This window comes from Physeter macrocephalus, chromosome 17 (assembly GCF_002837175.3).
Source record: "Physeter macrocephalus isolate SW-GA chromosome 17, ASM283717v5, whole genome shotgun sequence".
Taxonomy (NCBI): domain Eukaryota; kingdom Metazoa; phylum Chordata; class Mammalia; order Artiodactyla; family Physeteridae; genus Physeter; species Physeter macrocephalus.
The window spans coordinates 46,549,599-46,569,749 of record NC_041230.1 but is presented as its reverse complement, the minus strand read 5'-3'; the positions used below and the strand labels follow the sequence as shown (position 1 = coordinate 46,569,749).

Below are 20,151 nucleotides of genomic sequence, written 5' to 3'. Positions count from 1 at the left end.
CAAATTAGTTTAATTCTAGTAAATGTGGCTCCAGGTGGGAAGGTAGACCTGAGGAGGTTCGTGGTGGGGCGAGTGCCCAGGGATGCAGCTTCTCAACTGCAGACACAATAACCACTGTGTTCAGAGCATGAGCACGTAAGCTAGTGGTTCGCACGCTCGCCTGTGTCAAAAAATCACCCCAGGAGCTCGCGAAAAGCGTCGAGTCCCATCGTCCCTCAAAGCCAGTAGGACGGGGCTCCGGAGAAATCTCACGTAGCCCTAGAGACCTGGTCAGAAAGTGGCCAAACCGAAAGGCTGGTCTCTCCATGGACCAAGGCAAGTGCACTAATGCTAAGTTTATTCTTGACCCGTGATTAAAAATACCTACACTTAAACAATCTCTGTTGAAATCAAAATACAGTTGTCTGGAGTTTCTTGGGCACTCCCATTTCTCTGCTTCATTTGGACAAAAAGTGGCCCAAGGCACAGTCCTGTCCATGTGTGGTGAGCAGGTTGAGAATGCAGGCTTTCTTGCAAATGAATGATGCAGATGAAGGACAAACAAGATTTAGGCTATCCGGTCCATGTCCTTAGATGGAAGAGCTTACAACATGCCAAGCACCACACCACCAGCATACTTTAGACGTGCATGGATACTTACTGATTTTGCAAAGCTAAAGAAGCTCTTGGTCTCTCCAGTCACCATGTTGGAGGAACCTGCAAATGGAAGATTCCCAAATCAAGCTAACGAAAATCAACATCTCTTGCTTTGCATGGAAGAATGGCAGTTGTCTGGCCCAGAACTGTCAAGAACTTGAAAAGAAATTTAGGTCAGCCTTGGAAAAATGAGGGAATTGGAGGGGGTGGGTGGTGTCGAGTTGACTTAATTTTAACTGAGTATCACTGGATCAGAGAGGAAGTAACATTTCTCAAGGTGGCTATTTCATTACTTTGGACAACAGGTCACGTGGCAAAAATGTGATTTAAGCCAACATTCTAATAAAATGATGAGTTGCCAAACTGTCTTGTTGGTTCCATTCTCTGAGACCGAGAAATGAACTCCTTTGTGAGATTACTTTATGGCTTGAATTTGATTCCTCAGCGAGTGAGGGGCTTGGGGAGCTGACCTCGGCTGGGCATTTAAGTAGTGAAGAGAGGCGGGGCTGAATTAGAATTTAGATGGATGGAAAGATGGGGTACAGAGGAGCAGATGAGGGTGAAAATAGGTTCACAAGCCAAGGAAATGGTGTGACCCATGTGTAAGCTCCAAAGAGGTCTGGGCAGAAAGGTGAAAACCACTTGAGAGCAGTGGTGTGGGAAACGGAGCCTTGCTGATGGGAACAAGCAATGTTCAGGGTTAAGACAGGAAGTCGAGTTAAGAAAGATTCCCTAACATGCTCTTGCAGAAAGGAAAAACCCCTTTCTGCGGTTCTGGGTTGGGTGAGGGTTAACAGATACTACACCTTAGTGGTGCCTTTTCAGCGACTTTTCTGCCTTCCTCCCACAGATTTGGGAGTAAGTTCCTCTCAGAGAACCGTTAAATGCAAAAACAATGTATGTGTCTTTTTTTTTTTTTTTTTTTTTTTTTTTAGCAATGTACGTCTTAAACTTAGTTCTTTGGCCTTGGTAAACTAGTAGCCAGTTAGTCACTGCTTCTCCTTTTATGGGGTGACTTTTACGGGGTACAAGCTTCACAGCACTAGGTTTTGATTACTTAGTAGTCAAGTAATTGATGTAATAAATTAGATACTAGTGATATAATCAAGTTGCGTACACCAAAATGACGTCATGGAACTGGGGCAAAAATAGAACCAGTAAATGAATAAGGATGGATAAAATGCTCATCTGTATTTGACTCACGTGTTAGTCATAGCCAGTATCCCTACACTGACATTTATAGCTTCTCTTATCAATCGTAATAATTTTAAAACTGTGCATCCACCGCTAAAGACTTTCAAATACATGGCCACTACTCATAATGCCAGAATACTCCAGCAATGAAAGTTTCTTCCTTCTCTTTCTGTCACAATGATCTGATGATGACAAAATGACGCTTGACTACTTATACCTCTCAGAGATCTCTTTTATAAGCTTCTCAGCTAATAGTAGGGAAATGAGTATTTTTTTCTGAGTTATGCAGAACTAAGGCTCAATTTTCTACTCTACTTCCATGGGACAGAGTGCCAAAAATCTCAAGCATTGGAGAGCTCCAAGATCATTTGGCTCTGGAACGTGACATCTGGCTTCAGATACGCTTTTTTCTTTGCAGAGACTAATGTTTAAATTGGTTTACCTGCCTATGACAAAGAGAAGAAGAAGAGGGGGAGAGGAGTCTCTGGGGTCTCATTCTGCTGGAGAAAACCTGCTCCCAGATGTCTCTCAGGAATCCTCCCAAACCCAAGAGCATATACGTGAATGTAGACGCAGACATGGGCTCTGTCCATCCAGGGCTTGTCTTGATTGGGACATACAGGAGTAGTTTAGAGGAAGGAGAGTCTGTACCTTGCCACTTCATCTCCAATAGTGAAGATCCTCCCTTTTAAAACCACCATATCCTAGCCACTCTTCTCCATCCTCTTATGGGTGTTTTATTGCTTCATTTTTGGAACTTCCTTTGAAGCTATTAGTATTTTCCACCTGTGCCACCTTCTGTGGGTCGAGTCCCATCTCGTCACTACCTTGGCTTGGCCTTGCTTTATTTCTTTTAGAATGAGAAATGCTCATGGGACAATAGGGCAGTAGGCACTTTTATAATTGAGAACAGTAGCGATACTATAGAAAATATTAAAATATTAACACCACCCCCATCTCAGAAAATATTAAAATGTTAACACCACCCCAGCATATCAACACATCTCACTTTCAGAGCCCTTGTAAGCACTCGTGCGGTGCTGCCTGTTGCCGACCATGTCCCCTGCTTCTGTTTAGCGCTCACCATATAAAATGTAGGTTCCCAGGGGTTTGAGAAGGCTGAGACCTTTTCCAGTGTTGTCCCCACAGAGGCAATCCAAAACAATGTCCACTCCTTCAGCAGAGATTCTAAATGGTGAGAAGACAAAGTAAAATATTGTAACCTGTCAGGGACCAAACTGTCAATCCCTTTTCCTTCCTGTTTCCTACTGTTTACTGCCAGAATCAGGAACAGAGATAGCTCTGGGAGTAGAAATAAATAGGGCAGAAGCCCGGGAGGTGGATGTATCCTCCTGAGTCCAACTCTGAGAATTTCACAAAGCCGCAGACAGCTAAGAACCTGGCTGGTGGCGCCAGCAGAGAACATCACAGTCGGTCTAGCCACCTTGCTCAGCTTCTCTGAGCCTCAGCTTTCTCCTCTGTAAAGTGGAGCTAGCGGGACCTCCCCGGTGGTCCAGTAGGTAAGACTCCGCACTCCCAATGCAGGGGGCCCGGGTTCGATCCCTGGTCGGGGAACTGGATCCCACATGCGTGCCACAACTAAGAAGTCCTCATGCTACAACTAAGAAGTCTGCGTGCCGCAACTAAAGATCCCGCATGCTGCAACGAAGATCCAGCACGTGCTGCGACTAAGACCTGGAGCAACCAAAAAACAATAAAAATAAATTAATTAAATAAATATTTTTAAAAAGTTTTTAAAAAATAAAATAAAGTGGAGCCAGCATGTTTCTTTGTGCTAAGAATGAAGTGAGGCGGCAGATGAGGTGCTTGGCCCATTGCCAGCCACGTAACAGTTGCTCCGTAAATCAATCAACAGCTCATATTTGTGGAAATTGGGGTGTGTGCCAGGCTCTGTCCAAGGTGCTGAAGAGTGATAAAACCAGCAAGCTCCCTGTCTTCATGGGGCTTCTGGTCTACCAGGGATTGGCTTTCTTCCCTCCACCTCCCTCCTCAGTGAAGCTATAAAGGCACGTTAATTTAACTTGCAAACTTCTACTCGTCCAATCTCCAGGTTCAACCTATAAACATACTCCTAGAGGAGAAGGGTTAAATAGAGAGGATTTTCCTACAGTGATGGAGGGCTCCAGAGGGAATCCACATTTGTACTTCATTGGGAAGAAGATCCCTTCTTCCATTCATTTATTTATACATTTATTAATTCACTCACTCATGCACTTAACAAACATCTACTGGGCTTCTTGGGTTAAAAGAGATTATGCAGGAGGGGAGGTAGAACCGGAAGGCTCTGGGGATTGTAGGGAATATACTCCTACCCAGAGAGTTCCCAACTCTGGCTGGGCCCTGCTCTGCTCAGACAAGTATGGCACTTCCTCAGACTTGTGCCTTTGCAGGGTTGCCTTGTCTTAGCACATTGCTCGCTTTTTCTACCCCCACCCTCATCCCCCAGCCAAGTTCAGGAACTGCCACTAACTGACGTCAACAGCTTTGTCCAGAGTGTCACCAACTAGGAAATCACACATGCATCTCCTGGGTTCATACGCTAAGTTGACTGCTCCATGCCCCTGAGAGCTGAGTCTTTTTTTTTTTTTTTCTTAAATATGGAACGCTTCACGAATTTGCGTGTCATTCTTGCGCACGGGCCACGCTAATCTTCTCTGTATCTTTCCAGTTTTAGTATATGTGCTGCTGAAGGGAGCACCTGAGTCTTGATATGAATGTGCCCTTCAAGAGCCCTCAGGTCTTAACCAAAGTCCAGCCCATTACAAAGGCTCTTCCAAAGTGATCAGCTTAGCCTCCCACCCAATAGAGTGCTTATCTCATGGGTGTGTCCGCGCAGGTCCCATCTGTAAATTCATAACCACGGAGTTAGGCCAGTGGATCTCAAACTACATGTGTGTCAGAATCGCCTGGGGGCCTCATTAAGATACAGTTGCAATTTGCCCTCCCTCTCTCCCTCTCCTCCTAGCTCTGGAGTGCTTGGTCTGGGGTGGGGCCCAAGGATCTGCATTTCTAAGAAGTTACCGGATTCTGCTGCTGCTGATTCCAGCTCCACACTTTGGAAACGCCTCGTCTAAACCAGTTCGTTCCTCAGAGGTCGAGGCAGCCTGTTTATTTTTTTAGTAGTAATTAATTTGTTCCTTAAATATTTAGCACTGGCACCACACTAGGCACAGGGGGTATCATGGTGAGCCCACACAGACTTGATTTCTCCCCTTTTAGAGGTTGCATTAGGCAGACACCAATCAATAGTTAAACAAATAAAAATTAAATCGAAAGTGAATGGGGTCTAGTGCCACAAAGGTACTATGAAGCTGTTCAAATTGAGGCTTTGCCCAACCAGGGCTGCCAGAGAAGATGTCCCCGGGGAAGTGATGGTGGCAGCTGGAGGAGGTAGGTAGGGAAAGAGTGGTGGGAACGGTGTTCCAGGCGGAGGGAACAGCATGTGCAAAAGCCCCTTTCAGGAGGAGCCTGGTAGGCAGGAAGACTGGGGTGAAGAAGATGCGAGGGAGCTTGCTGCACGGTGAGGCTGAGAGGCAGGCGGGAGGTCTGAGTACAGACTCTGCGGGGGGCTCTGGGCTGGGCCGCAGACCGGCTGATCAGATCCCCACCTTGCATCACAGGCCGGGTAGCTATGCACCTGTTTTTCTCACTTTGACCAGATCCATTTTTGCCAAGTGTGCTCCCGCCTGTGCAAGTGAGATCCTGCTCTGCTTCTCCTAGACAGCCCTCCTGGGCCGTCAGGTCCTCCCTGTGAACTTCATTTCCCGAAGACCTCTCCCCTCGCCTGAAGGGTGCCGCCCGTGCGTAGGAGCAGCCTCCCAAACGTGAGGCTGTGCACGCCTTCCAGGGAGCCCCCGATGGACCCGCCCATTCTCTGCTCCCCACTTCTTGCCCGACGCTCCTCATATCGCTGTTCTGCTTGTGGGTCCACATTCTCTCCTCTGCCAATCACATCTCCTTGCGTTAGCTGCCGCGCCTCGGCCTGTTGCTCTCTCCTGTGGACTATGGTTCTGCAGAAATGCAGGGCAGGCCCACAGCAATGGGTGACCATAAGCTCTGGCCGCTTCCCCATCCTCACCTCCCACTAACCACTCCAGACATTCTGACCTTCTAGCTATTCCTAAAGCCCCACATTCAGGAGCACCTACTGTGTGCCAGGCACGGCGCTGAGCCTTCCTAAGTCTCATCTCATGACACCTCATGCCAACCCTGAGACTCAGGGCCTTTGTTATACCCATTTGATAGATGAGGAAACTGAGGCTCAGTGGGGTCAGGTGCCTGCGGGAAATGGGCAGACCCTGGTTTGATCCGTCACATCCAGAAACTGAGTGAGGGCCCCAGAGAGGGAGTAGGGTTTTATAGGGTGGGCTGTGGCCAGCCCAGGGGTGACCACCACTGCCACTTCTAGCTCCCAGCGGGGGCTGAGCAAAGCTGGGGGTTGCTCCACGGGGCTTTACACTGGAAGGAGACACTGCAGGTCTCCTGCATATCCAGGCCACCTGCTTCTCCCACATCTCTCTGGGCATTTCTATAGCTGAATCAGGCAAGACAGGGTTTGGCCGTGCACAGGGGTCAGATGAGACACAAATTCACTCCCCACTGCTGTCGTTGCGTCCTTTAGAAGGTCAGCGGTGAACTGGGGGCCAAGAGAGGGGGAGGAGATGGATTCTGTGGAAGAGAAGCTGGGTAGAGGCAGGTGCCACTCCCAGGGCCCTGAGGGTGAGGACACTTTGCTGTAGAAGTGAAACCTTTAAGCAGACATTGCTCCTTTCGAGGCCAGCGATGTCCCTTCAGGTGAGAGTTGCAACACTGAAAAGCGCTCCATCCCCTGTTCAGTCCTTATAAGCCCAATCAGTGGATCAGACTGATGTGGATAGTGGGTCTACCTAAATTGCTCCAGGCCCCGCAAGTAAGCTTGGGTCAGGTCCTCCCTTGGTCATCCTTACACTGAAAAACACCTTAGCAGCATCTTTTAATGGAATAATCATGAATATCACAAGCAGAGCAGGTAGCCCATCAGAGGCACAGAGGCCATCCTCATTTCTTAGCTCACCCCCGCTCCCCAATTTCTGGGAGTGTCTGCCTTGCCTGCATATGTGTAATCGTAATTACATAAAAGCAGAGAGGGTAACGGCAGAGGGTTAAAGGCAACAGTTCCTATTCTGCTTTCTCCCTCTGTCATAAGTCTCTGCAGACTTAAACAGCAAACAGAAATAGCCCCAGCTCAGAGATTCTCTGGGCCAAATTCAGCATCAAGATATTTTGGGATTGCTGATCCGAGACTTTCCTATCTGTCCTTCCTTGGTCCCCAACCCCTTGCTCCTTTATTGAGAATACTGCCTCTTTGCGTCCCATCTGCTCGGATCAGTGGAGAATTTCTCTTGAGTGGTGGTAGTTGCAATAGAGCCATTACTGGGTAAGCAGCCCTTCAACTTTGTCGAGAAATTAATTCCCCTTTACTGTAACTTTCATTTCCAGTTGGGTCCTTGGCTCTCCACACACTTCTTCTCGTTCAGAATTCCCTTTTCTCCGAGAACTCATCTGTGTCTTAGCTTTAACCATCACCTCCAAGCTCATGACAGAGGGATGAGGCGATGTCAGAGTGCCCAGCACTGTGCCTGGCGCACAGTAGGCTGCTTAGTAAAAGTTTACTATTGACGGTTCCCACATGCACGTAGTACCACTTCTGGGAATCCTTTCTTGATCGCTTTCTCTCTGTTCTCTCCTGGTGGCTAGACTCTTCTAATTTCCACTAGGTCTCAGTTTCTTTATATAAGATAAGGAATTTTCATCTTGCAGGATGCACCTACAATAATCTCACTGAAATGCTCAGCAGAGTGGGAGGAGACAGACAAAGCCTGGTGCCCCCTTGCCTTGCCTGGGACTCGCTCCCTGCCTCTCTCTACCGACTAAAATAGTTCCCACTCTTCAAGCACCCCCTCGGGGCTGTCCACCTTGGCGTGCTCTCTGGTCTTTCTTCCCCCTTTATTTTTAAAGCCCTTACAGTCAGGTGCACACAATTCAAGGCTTCTAACCCTTCCACTTGGTTTCAAGCATCCTCTTCTCTCTCCTCCCGAACAGAGAAGGGGGAAGTGACATAAAGGTTATGTCTGTATTATAAATATTTTTTTCCCCTGTTCTCTTTATAATGCCTGGCTCTAGGCTGCAAACATATTCAAAAGAAGCTTACTGAGTGACTGGTTGATAAAAGAATTTTCATCCCGAGAAATTTTATGTTATTATTTTTTCTAGTTGATTACACACAACACAGTGTAACAAACAATATCCATGATCAGAAAAGGAAGAAAAATCACTCAGCATTCCACTCCTATTGCATCTCAGTGGGTGGATTTCTTTTTTCCCCTTTCATTTTATGCCCTCACGCGCCAAGAATTTATACAAAGCTGTGATCACAGTGTAGCTGGAATTTGGCGTTCTGCTTTTTTTCACTCAATATGCTACCACAGGTATTTTTTTCATTTTCTGACAGAGTCTTCATAATTATCATTTTTTAAGGGGCTGCATAATACTCAAGTGTGTGGGTGTAGTGTAATCTACCAAACCGTTTCCCTTCTGTTGATAGTGGGGGCTGGTTCTGAATTTTCGCTTTTACAGACAATGCTGTAATTCACCCTGTCGTCACATCCTGAGCGCCTACAATGAAGCAGAAGCAGTGCTTGGGTCTGCAGCAAGCAACATGGACCTGTGGCTTTTATTTTCTTTCGGATTATATCCTGAGGGTAGGATTCGTGGGACAGAGAGTACAAACATATTTGCAGCTTCCCAGTCATTTTTAGGCTAATCCCAGAATCTCTACTTAAAAATGGAAGGAAGGAACTGTTGGAGGTCACGTTTGCAGGCAGGTGGTGGGCAGGTGGGTCTCAGATGCTGTTCCCTTCTGCTCTTCTGACATCAAAAGAAGTCACTGATTCTGGGGCTAAAGGCAGCAGGTCAAGGACACTGAGAGGATGAGGGGATGGTGTAGCTACCTGGAACATGGGCACTGCAGAGGCTCCCTGGTTATGGACTGTCACTTCTTCAGAAGAGCTGCCACCTCCTGATCCTCTTCTCCCACTACCTCACACATCCTCTGACCACATCCTCCAGCTGCACTAGTCTCCTTTCAGATTCTTGAACTGACCAAGTCTTTCCTGACCCCGGGCCTTAGCACATGCCATTCTCCTTGGTCAGAAATTCTCTTCCTTTGGCCAAATTCTCAGGCCTCAATTCTCGGCCCAAATCTCACTTGTTGATGGATGACATGTCTGATTTCCCCATCTGCCTATGTTTATTTCACTAGGACCTTGCATTTCTCCACCAAAACACATATCAAAAGTATAAATCAGGCTTCCCTGGTGGCGCAGTGGTTGAGAGTCCGCCTGCCGATGCAGGGGACGCGGGTTCGTGCCCCGGTCCGGGAGGATCCCACATGCCGCGGAGCGGCTGGGCCCGTGAGCCATGGCCGCTGAGCCTGCGCGTTCGGAGCCTGTGCTCCGCGACGGGAGAGGCCACAACGGTGAGAGGCCCGCGTACCGCAAAAAAAAAAGTATAAATCAATGAATTTTTAAAATATCTCTTGTCCCTTGTTCCCAACGAGACTCCAGGCTCCATGAAGACAGTGATTCTCAAGGTGGTTTCTGCTAGATCTCCTGCCCTAGCAGAGTACCTGCTAGGTAATCAGTATTTTTTAAGCAGGTCAGTGCAGGAACAGAGGAAAGGATGCTTGAAGAAATATCTCTTAAGAGGGTGAAAGGAAAGGTGGCTGAAGGGGAAGTGGTAGTTCATTTTCCAGACCACAGCTTGAAAGATGCAAGTTAAAGGAAGGAAGTTAATAAAAGTAGGCAAAGATATATTCTGGAAGTCTTTACAAACTACTATACATAAAATAGATAAGCAACAAGGATTTACTGTATAGTACAGGAAATTCTATTCAATATCTTATAATAACTTATAATGGAAAATAATCTGAAATATATATATATGTATATATAACTGAATCACTTTGCTATATACCTGAAACTAACACACTATTGTAAATCAACTATACTTAGCTTAAAAAAATAAAAACCTGCAATCTCTGGACATCTGAGAAACGGGTCGTAAATTTCCAATATCTAGCTTTAAAGCTTTCTTTTCACATCACGTGGGAAATACTGGGGCAACCTTAAATGACATGCAAATCTTGACACTCAAAATTTTTTTTTAAATTTGAGAATTCAGACTGTCAGAAGACTCTCCTTTCCGAAAAACTTCCCAAGTTTCACCTAATCCGGTCTAAATCTATCACTTCAAACAACCAGATCTCCCATCCTCCAACCCTTCAATTTTTCATTTTAATCAGTGATTTGGAGGAAATTGTCTCTTTGTTATGATGCTATGCTAGCCGGACAACTTAATTCCTTTGTACCTTCCGATTTTGTGCTGGAGGATGAAAACACAGAACCAGTGGCTCTGGGACATCGCTGAATCCCCCCAGGAGCTGTGAGTGGAGCAGAGCCTGGGAATCAGCAGGGGTGAGACACGCAAATCTCTGAAAGCATGGCGGCAGCTGGGTGTTCCAACTGATTTCCTGTGTTGACATGCACAGGGCCGTCAGGATCATAGGTGGAATATGGATCATGTTGTAAAGCGACGTCTCCCCCAGGGAGACCACAACAGCCAGCAGACGGATGTCCCCTCCCATTCATTCTCTGTGAAGCACCAGTGACTCTTCCAAACCCAAATCTGATCATGTCACCACCTTGGTCCTTTGGTGGCTCTCAGTCAAACCCAGGTTGGAGTCCACTTTCCCTGGGGCTGTTACATGAATGAATGAGAAGTAAACTTCTCTGTGTTAAGGTAGTGTTATAGCAGCTCTCACAATTTAGCTTTGCAACTTACTTAACGGCTCTGTTTCTCGGGTTTATCGTCTCCAAGATGGGGATAATAATAAGGTTGTTGAGAGGATTAGATGAGTGAATACATGTGAAATAGCGCAGAACTAGTAATATATATGTTTACAATTATGATTATTTTTTTAAAATTTATTTTTATTTTATTTATCTTATTTTTGGCTGCATTGGGTCTTCGTTGCTGCACACGGGCTTTCTCTAGTTGCGGCGAGCGGGGGCTACTCTTCGTTGCGGTGCACGGGCTTCTCATTGCGGTGGCTTCTCTTGTTGCGGAGCACGGGCTCTAGGCGCGTGGGCTTCAGTAGTTGTGGCACGTGGGCTCAGTAGTTGTGGCTCGCGGGCTCTAGAGCACAGGCTCAGTAGTCGTGGCGCACGGGCTTAGTTGCTCCGGGGCACGTGGGATCTTCCCGGACCGGGGCTCGAACCCGCGTCCCCTGCATTGGCAGGCGGATTCTTAACCACTGTGCCACCAGGGAAGCCCTACAATTATGATTATTATTAGCCCTCCTCTAAATGAGTGCTCGTGTTCTTTAAGAGAGAAGTGCAAGGACCATCCTGGTGCTCTTTATAGCAAACATCTTACCTTTTCACTTCCTGCACGTAGTCTGCATTTCTGTCAAAGAGATGAGTCACGGAGTCTTTGATGGCTTCATGCTTGAAAGTAGACGCTGTTCCAAAGACAGTCACACTGGGGACAGTGGAGCACAGCTGAGCCACAGCTTGGCCCTGGGAGTAAAATACAACAGACAAGTCACACAAGAGAGCTACCATCCAACAGCTAGTCTCACTGGGTGTAGAGCAGGATTTCTCAACCTTGCGGCTGTTGACCTTTTTTGGCTGGATTAGCCTCTGTTGCAGGGGGTTGAACTGTGCATTGTGAGATGTTTAGCAGCATCCCTGGCCTCTGCCTGCTAGGTACCAGCAGCAAAAGCCCCTAGTTGTGACAGCCAACAGTGTCTCCAGACATTTCAGAATGTCCCCTGGGGACGAAATTTCCCTTGCTTGAGAACCACTGGTGCAGAGGAAGGTGAGCCAGCAAAACCCCAGTACCAAGACATAACAACTGTTATTTAAACACATTGACCCTCAGGCTCTCCATTTATAAATTAGCACTAATACTACCTACTCCCTAGGATCTTGGAGGATATCTTAGTTTGCATTTCCCAGAAGCAGATTCTGAGGCAAGGATTTGAGAGTAAGTCCTTTATCTGGAATAGGATCGCAGGAAATACCAGGGTAGAAGGCAGCCAATAAAGGGTGTGTTTGTCAAGTCAGTATCCCCCACGCTAACTGGAGCTCAATCCCTCTGAGGAACTCCATGAGCAAGTGTAGAACACGCCTCGGAGATATCCAAACCAAGTAGTGAGGAAGCTGGAGTATTTATCTACCAAATTTCTGTCTAATACTGGTTGAGGGTTGCTTCTGCAGCAGTGACTCTTAGGCACGTCTGACTTGTCCTCAGAGGCCAAACATGCTTCCACAGCCAGTCAGGAGCCCTAAGTAAGCAACCTTCAGCACGTTGAGTGCAGAAAAGGTATGGTGTGGCTGACAGCATCTGCTACAGGGGGTGTTAAATGAGGCAACAGGTAACACAGGTCCAGCACCTGGCACAAAACACGACACTTCACAGGTAATCAGTCTTAATCATGTGTACCCCTTATTGGCTTATTACACCCAGGGCTGAGATGTCCAGGCGTATAAAGAAAATGCCAGTGCATGAGGTTTAAATCTCGAATGGTCCAAGAGAAATCACAGATGTAGTTAGGAATGGTTAATCTTCCCATATCCTTTTTCAATATCGTTAGAAGTTTAAGTCATTGGACAAAATACTGTGATCATGTGCGTTCAGAAACCTTCCAGTAAAACCCAATTTGCTGCTAATTAAGATGCATCCTAAAACCAAGTACTGTCTCTTTCCAGTGTTCCATCTACCATCTTAAGAAGGCAGAAATTATTAAGGAGGGAAATTATTCTACCAAAGGCGTTTGTGATATGAATTACAGCCTCTCACTTTATTTACATGTCTTCATGTTGGTGGACTCAATCAGGTTGGAAGGTCAGTTTGTGGAAATGTGATTTTTCCCAACATTTGCTATTAGAGGCAACATTGAGAGAATCAGAGAATGTCAGGGTTGGAAGATCATCCAGTTACCCCCTCCTTATTGTTTTATAGACCAGGGAGAGGGGACTCTGAAAGGTTACGGTAACCCAATTCTTCAGAGGCAGACCTGAGATTCAAAGCAAGGTCTCCTGACTTCCAGCTACTGCCATTTTCTATTATGCCATGCATGCTGTCTACTTATTTTGGCATTTAAAGCTAAGCAGGCTTTTAAGTTGCTACCTAAAATAGACACATTACTGACACGCTCACTTGGAGGTCAATATTTCAGAACACGGGCGTGAACCTGAGACTCCAGACAGGCTATAGTTCTCTGTTCTAAGAAGAGCTTTGGTATTTGGTTAAATTTTTATCCCCTGATTTTAAAGAACAAAAAAGGGACTCTCCTTCCTAGTAAGTGTAAATACCAGCAACCACCATGACAATCCTCAAAAATTCGACAGGGCTTGAGCTAACCTTGCTAGTTCTGGCATGGGAGCTTAGAACGGGTTCTCATAGCCATGTGGCCCCTCCTCTGTCCTTAAGCAAGCCTGACATTTATCCACTCAACTCCTTTTCAAATTCCTACTATGTGCTACCTCATCACACTGTGCTATAGATGCTGGAGCAGCAGAGATGCCTGATACACCTTAATCTCTATCTCTAGTCCCACCGAGTCCCAGACTTGTGTATTGAAGTACCATTTTGGCATCTGTCTTCACCTGGCTCTCCAGAAACCACACATCAAATTCACCTCATCCAAAACATAACTCATGGCTATCTCCAAATGAGTTACTCCTCACATCAGCTTGCTAGGGCTGCCAGGACAAGGTACCGCAAACTGGGCAGCTTAAAAAACAGAACTTTATTGTTTCACAGTTCTGGAGGCTAGAGGTCCAAAATCAAGGTATCAGCAGGGTTGGCTCCTTCTAATGGCTGTGAGGCAGGGATCTGATCCAGGCATCCCTCCCTGGCTTGTAGGTGGTGGTCTTCTCCTTAGGTCTCTTCGCATTGGTCTTTCCTCTATGCCAATCTGTGTCCACGTTTCCCATTCTTGTAAGGACACCAGTTATACTGGATTAGCGCTCACCCTCATGACCTCATTTAACTTGACCTCTGTGAAGACCCTACCTCCAAATAAGGGCCTGTTTTGAGGTGCTGGGGTTTAGGATTTCAACTTATGAATTGGATGAGGGTTGGGGGGGGACACAATTCAACCCATAACACTCCTCTCACTGCATTTGCTGCCTCAGTGGATGGAACTGCACCACTCACTCATCGCTAAAGCCAGGAATCTGGGGGTCATCCTGGACCCCTCTTCCTCCCTCGCCCCACATCCAATTAGCGCCTCTGTTGTTTCCACTCAACATCTCTTGGGACTGTCACTTCCTCCCCTGGATTATGTCAACACCTTTCTAACCGGCCTGGCTGTTTGCACGTGCACTTCAGAGTGATTTTTCTCAGACACAGCACTGAGCATTTCATGATGTGTTTCAGAGCTTCGCAGTGCCTGTCACGGCCTTCAGAATGAAATGCACACCCTTTACTTGACCGCACAAGGCCAGCCCTCTGGGATCTGACCCGGTCTACCTCACTAACGTGACTGCCCTCCACTTTTCCAATATCCACTCCCTAACTACACACAGACGTGAGCCGTCACTGACATTGGTCATGACCCTCATCCCATAGCGTTCTCAGAATGAGCCTTCAGCCTTATTTTACTGAAGAAGGAGCTGAGGTTAACGGAGGTTAGGGACCTGGGTCAAGGTCATTAGGGCACGATGTGGTAGACCTTGATGTGCTGTACTCACCAGCTGGGTGACCTTGAGTAAAGTTTCAGCTCCTCTGATCACTTGTCTTAATATGCATTATACACAATACGATATAAACACGAAGATTGCTGTGGGATTACATGACATATGCATCCACTGGCTTGGAATAGAGAATGTTTAATAAATACTTGCGATCATTACTACTCGGACTCCTATGACTATTTTTCTTCACATTATTATGGTTATATCAGCAGTGGAAGCATATCCGCTGCCTCCTCTCCAGAACATCTCATGCTGTTTTGCATCAGTGCTGGTTTTCCCACACACCTTCCCCTTCCTGTCATGGCCTGGCCTTCCAGTGTCTTCTGCAGATCACAGCCACTCCCCCTGAGGCATATCGTCTTCTAGAACTCTTTCCCAGAATCCCAGGCAGAGTCTCTTGATTGACCTTCCTCCAGGACAGTGGCCACCACGGCCTGCTGGGGCTGCTCCCTGACCCATCTGTGAGCTCCATGGGGTCGGGGACGGTGCCGCATGTGGCTCCAGACCCCGGTGCCCAGGGCAGAGCCTGGCACAGAGCAGGTGTTTGGTAAAACTTGTTGAATAGATGCATGAGAAACGAGCGGGGTTTGATGTAATGGGGAAGCCCCTCGTCATTTTGCAGATTTCTACATTCTTTAGCTTTGCAGACTGGGAATAAAGCATAGGTTTAATGAGCATATCTAGTCTCTGGCCCAAGCAGAATTTTACCATTTCCGTTTTAAAGAGAAAGATACATGTGGTAGTAAAATGAAATGATATAAGTAACTGGGTTACTTACATATTTAAATTATTATATAATATACATGAACATTACATGTGATATATAATACATAAATGTATTATATATTATAATTATAGTTGGCCCTCCCTATCCATGGATTCTGCATCCGTGGAGTCAACCAACCATGGTTCGAAAATATTCAGGAAAAAAAAAAATTCCAGAAAGTTCCCTAAAGCAAAACTTTAATTTACCACATGCTGGCAACTATTTATGTAGAATTTACATTGTATTAGGTATTATAAGTAATCTTGAGATGATTTAAAGTATACGGGAGGATGTGCATAGGTTGTATGTAAATACTACACCAAGGACTTGAGCATCCTTGGATTTTGGTATCTGTTGGGGGAAGGGGGTGGTCTTGGGTACCACCACCCTGTGGGTACCGAGGGACAACTGTATATATAATTGGAACAATTATGTATATATAGTTAGAGTAACCTATGATATGCATTATTTGTATATGTATATACAATTAGTATTATATATGCATATATAGTAAGTAATACCTAGCATATAATATTCCATTCGTACTATATAATTAGTATAATAATAAATTAATATGATTATTATATGTGCATATGTAATATACTGCACATATAATTAGCATAATATACAAGCAGTATATGTAATATTGTATCATAATTTGTATTATTATATAAAAATGATGGGTAGTAAACACAGTTCAGCACATATCTATTTCCAGCATCCCTACCCCCTCTTTGAGCTCTTAAATAATTCACTCAGGCAATGAGAGGCCCTTGTAAGATCCTCAGTGATTTTCTAAAGTAAATAATGCTCAGCATTCTGTATTTAAGCAGAAAAGTGCTGGCCCTCACATTTATAGAAAATCTGTACCCTCCGTTTTCCAAGTCCCAAGGTGAATGTAAGATCAGCATCTAATTTATCCTCATTTCTCCCACGTGCCTAGCAAATAGCACGGACTCAGTAAATACTTGTGGAAGATGGAGTGAATTTTCAATAAAAAGGATTCTGCGATTTACCTGCAGACCCAGAACATAAAATGAACAAGACAATCCAGTCTCCCAGCAACAGCAGTAAATGGAGATTTGCATGTACTTGTTTTTAACTGATTTTCCCTTCCCTCTGCAGAATGTAAGAACTCAGCAGCAAGCCCCTCCCTCCCTTCCCTGCGTCTAACAGTGCGGCGTCTGTGGTTTCTGCCTCTCACCATGTGCCAGGTACTGAGCGAAAGTGCTTCCTTACACCCTTAAACCACTTTTGGAATACAATTTTTTTGTTTCCCTTTTATACCTGAAAATGGGGATTCAGAGAGGGAAAGGAACCTGTCCAAGGTTATGTACCTTGTAAGTGATAAACCTGGGGTCAGACCAGCTGTCCCTGACCCCACGGCCACTCTGCTGTTAGTCTTTTTGCCCGTCCCACTAAGCCCTCAAGTTGCTGACGTGGAAATCTTAGAGAAAACCATGGGTCCTTGACATCAATATGGAAGGCTTCATTGATCCACTGCAGATAGCTTTGTCTCAGGTTTAGATGGGTGAACAAATTTCAACCAGCTCAGTTCTAAGTCCAGGGCTGTTGGGGTCCCCTCAAGCCGAGCACAGACAGTAGGAAATCCAGGGCCAATAGTTAGAAGGGAGTTGTTTGGGGGGGTCCCTGAAATTTGACTCTAATCAACAGACTGGCAGTTCAAAGCAAGATCCTATTCCAGAAAAGCTGGGCACGGTAGACAAACAATTAGAGGAGCAGATACATTTGTATAAAAGACTTAGTGCACTGTCTGGTACATACTCAGTATTCCTTAACTGGCAGTTTTTAACACAACTGCTCTAGAATTAAGACAGACTGGTCGAAATTCTGGTTACCCACTAAGTGGGAATTTAGGATAGATGCTCCTCTCAGGGCACTGAGATTCAGGATTCAGCATCAGAGACTCAAGGAAACAGGAGACAAAGAAAGGATGGCTTAAAAGGGCCTCTATGGGACTTCCCTGGTGGTCCAGCGGTTGGGACTCCGTGTTCCCAATGCAGGGGCCTGGGTTCCATCCCTGGTCAGGGAACTAGATCCTGCATGCATGCCACAACTAAGATCCCACGTGCTGCATCTAAGACCCGGAGCAGCCAAATAAATAAATAAGTATTAAAAAAAAAAAAAAAACGGACCTCTAGGATACAGATATTCTCTACCTCCTCAGCCTTGTTTCTCATCATATACCAGAACTCTAGCTTTGGAAGGACTGAGCATATGGAAAAATGCTTAGTCCTTCCTAAATGCCACCCCCTCTCACCACAGGACATTTGCACACGTGCAGGTTTCACTGCCTGGAGCCCTTTCCCTTGTCTTTTCTCTTGGTTGATTCCTAGTCATCCTTGTCATCTCAGCCTCTCTGTCACTTCACTGTCATTCATTCCATCATTATAGGGCTATTTCATGACTGCCACAAATAGATTAGACACTATGAGAGGTCCTGGAAAGATAAAAGGTGAACAAGTTATAGACAGTCCCTATCATTTTGGAGCTTGCATTCCCCTAGAGGCAACAGATATTTAGAAAATAAATATACTATTAAAAGTACAGTCATACACCTAAATCAATAGGGTGAGAACGCCAATTCCAACCACTGAACCACTGGGATAAGACCCCATTGGTGCGCTGCAGTCTTGCAAATATGCGGAAAATAAGGGGCATGCACTCAAGTGCATGTGGACGAGGCGTTGGGGAGAGAGACTAGATGAAACGGGAACTTGAACTGGATGATCCCCGTGGTCGCTCCAGTTCCACGATTTCTAGGTCACATGGGCTGGTTCTTAGCTGGTCTAAAGAAAATCTATTTGGAAAGCCTCCCAAAGAGAATGAGAGTTTACACATTATCCTACATTTAGTGAAAAATGGAATTTTCGATTGCGAACTTGACCATTTCCGCAATCACTTATAAAACAGAGTTAGGTTTACCTCTCCCAAGAGCTGTTTTCACATTTAAACAGCTCCTAGAAACCACAAACCATTCTAGCAGTCAAAGAATGCAAGAGAATGAGCTTGGGGATATCTAGAGAAGATGCCTGGAGGAAATGGTGAGGTCAGGTTGTTTTCCTCCAGAGAACTGTCAGTTTACTTTTTCATCTTCATCAAGGCAGAGAGGCCCTTGGACTAGGAGAGATAAATGAATGTTATCACAAAATCTAGTACATTGGATACCTGAGCCCTCCGTATGCTTTTTGTATGACAATACAAACTCCCACGCTGGGATTCAGACACAGGTTTAGAAATTTTTCTTTTTCCCCAGATCAGTGCTGTCATTTGCCTGCTCGACAATTCAGTTGACTCAATTGTTGTAAGAGGGGGAAGTTCACATCCCACTGTGTGGGCTGATCCATGTGACCCGCCATCAAAGGCAGCAAAGAACATTCTATGTTTTCCCCCAGTACACTCTCAGAATCAGTCAGCTCCTCTTTTTCTTTATCTCGTTTGTCGCTGCAAAACTCTTGAACCACGCATGACACTCTGTGTAACATGCATGTACTGAGACTCTCAACAGTGAGAAGCTTCAGGGGATGGTGCCTGAGGGAGGAGAGAGAGAAGGAGGAAAAAAGTGAAGATTGATCGAGACTGGCATTTTTCAATTGCTCAAGGTGTAAACGTGGAATTTTTTTTTTTAATCCAAAAAAGCCGTAGACACATTTTTGGGGAAGCCTTGGCAGATAATATCTTCCATTGATTGATTTTATCTATTATACAGCTCAGTGCTTCTCTGTATGAGCTGCCAGCACCAGCAGCGTCACGTCCTCTGGAGACTTGTTAGACATGCAGGTTCTCAGGCCCCACCCCGGACCTGAAGAATCAGAACCTCTGGGGGTGGAGCCTGGTACTCGGAGTTCAAGCCTTCCAGCAGATCCTGATGCAGCTCGAGCTGAGAAACCACTGATGTAGTTCATCCTTCATGGCGCCACTCCACTCCCCGTGATGCAGAGGCTAAGGCGCCTGGGATGCTCAGAATATCTTAATATCATGTTTTATTTCAAATCAGGGTGGGGTCTGGTTATTAGTATATATTTTATAAGCTCCCTGGGTAATTCTAATGTGCAGCCTCTGCTGAGAGCCAGCGCTCTAAAAGTTGCCTTCTTCTAATTTGGTCAGTTATGGCCTTGACCATAATCCACTTCCTCCTTTCTGAGTCGAGGTTGACATCAGAGCCTATGGGTTTAGTATGTGGGATCCCGTAGGTGAGGGTATGACTAACAGTCTAATGTGAGTCAGAGATGCACGAAGAGAAAATAATCCCCCACCCTTATCAGCAGGACCTGAAGCTCTGGATGCCTGGAGACGTTCAGCCTCCCTGCTCCCAGGGCCACGGCCAGGCTGCTAAACACCCAGGCTTCCCAGCCGCTCGCAGCCCTGCCCATCAGTTGTCTGCAAGGTGAATATTTAAACTTTTCCTCTGCTCAGGCTGCACCAAGCTCACTGCAGAGGCTCTCAGGTGAGAAGCGGTAGGGCTAGGTGGTGAAGAGTATAGATTTATTAATCCAGTGTCATCTGCACAGAACTTCCTGTGTGCTGGGCAGGGTTCCCCAGGCTCTGCAAACACCAGCTCATTCGATCTGCATCCTGACTTCCATGAAGAGGGTACTCTTTCATCCTTGTTTTCCAGAAGAATGAACTGAGGCACAGAGAAGCTATGTAACCGCCCAAAGTCATACAGCAACAACAGAAACTAGATTTGAAACAACATCCCCTGGCTCT

The 20,151-nt window shown here is 45.9% G+C and overlaps 1 protein-coding gene and 1 non-coding gene across 2 annotated transcripts in view; both read right to left on the bottom strand.

Moving 5' to 3' along the window:
* Window positions 1-20,151, bottom strand: part of VAT1L (vesicle amine transport 1 like) — a 155,000-nt gene that overhangs the window by 77,349 nt on the left and 57,500 nt on the right. Inside the window, exons 4-6 of the mRNA XM_024125010.1 lie at window positions 11,326-11,468; window positions 2,915-3,018; window positions 641-696 (exon numbers count right to left, since the gene is read on the bottom strand). Coding sequence (XP_023980778.1) covers window positions 641-696; window positions 2,915-3,018; window positions 11,326-11,468 — 303 coding nt within the window. The remainder of the gene's footprint in view (window positions 1-640; window positions 697-2,914; window positions 3,019-11,325; window positions 11,469-20,151) is intronic.
* On the bottom strand, window positions 4,443-4,549 carry LOC112065243 (U6 spliceosomal RNA). The gene has a single exon (XR_002891923.1). It is a non-coding gene; the product is annotated as a U6 spliceosomal RNA (small nuclear RNA).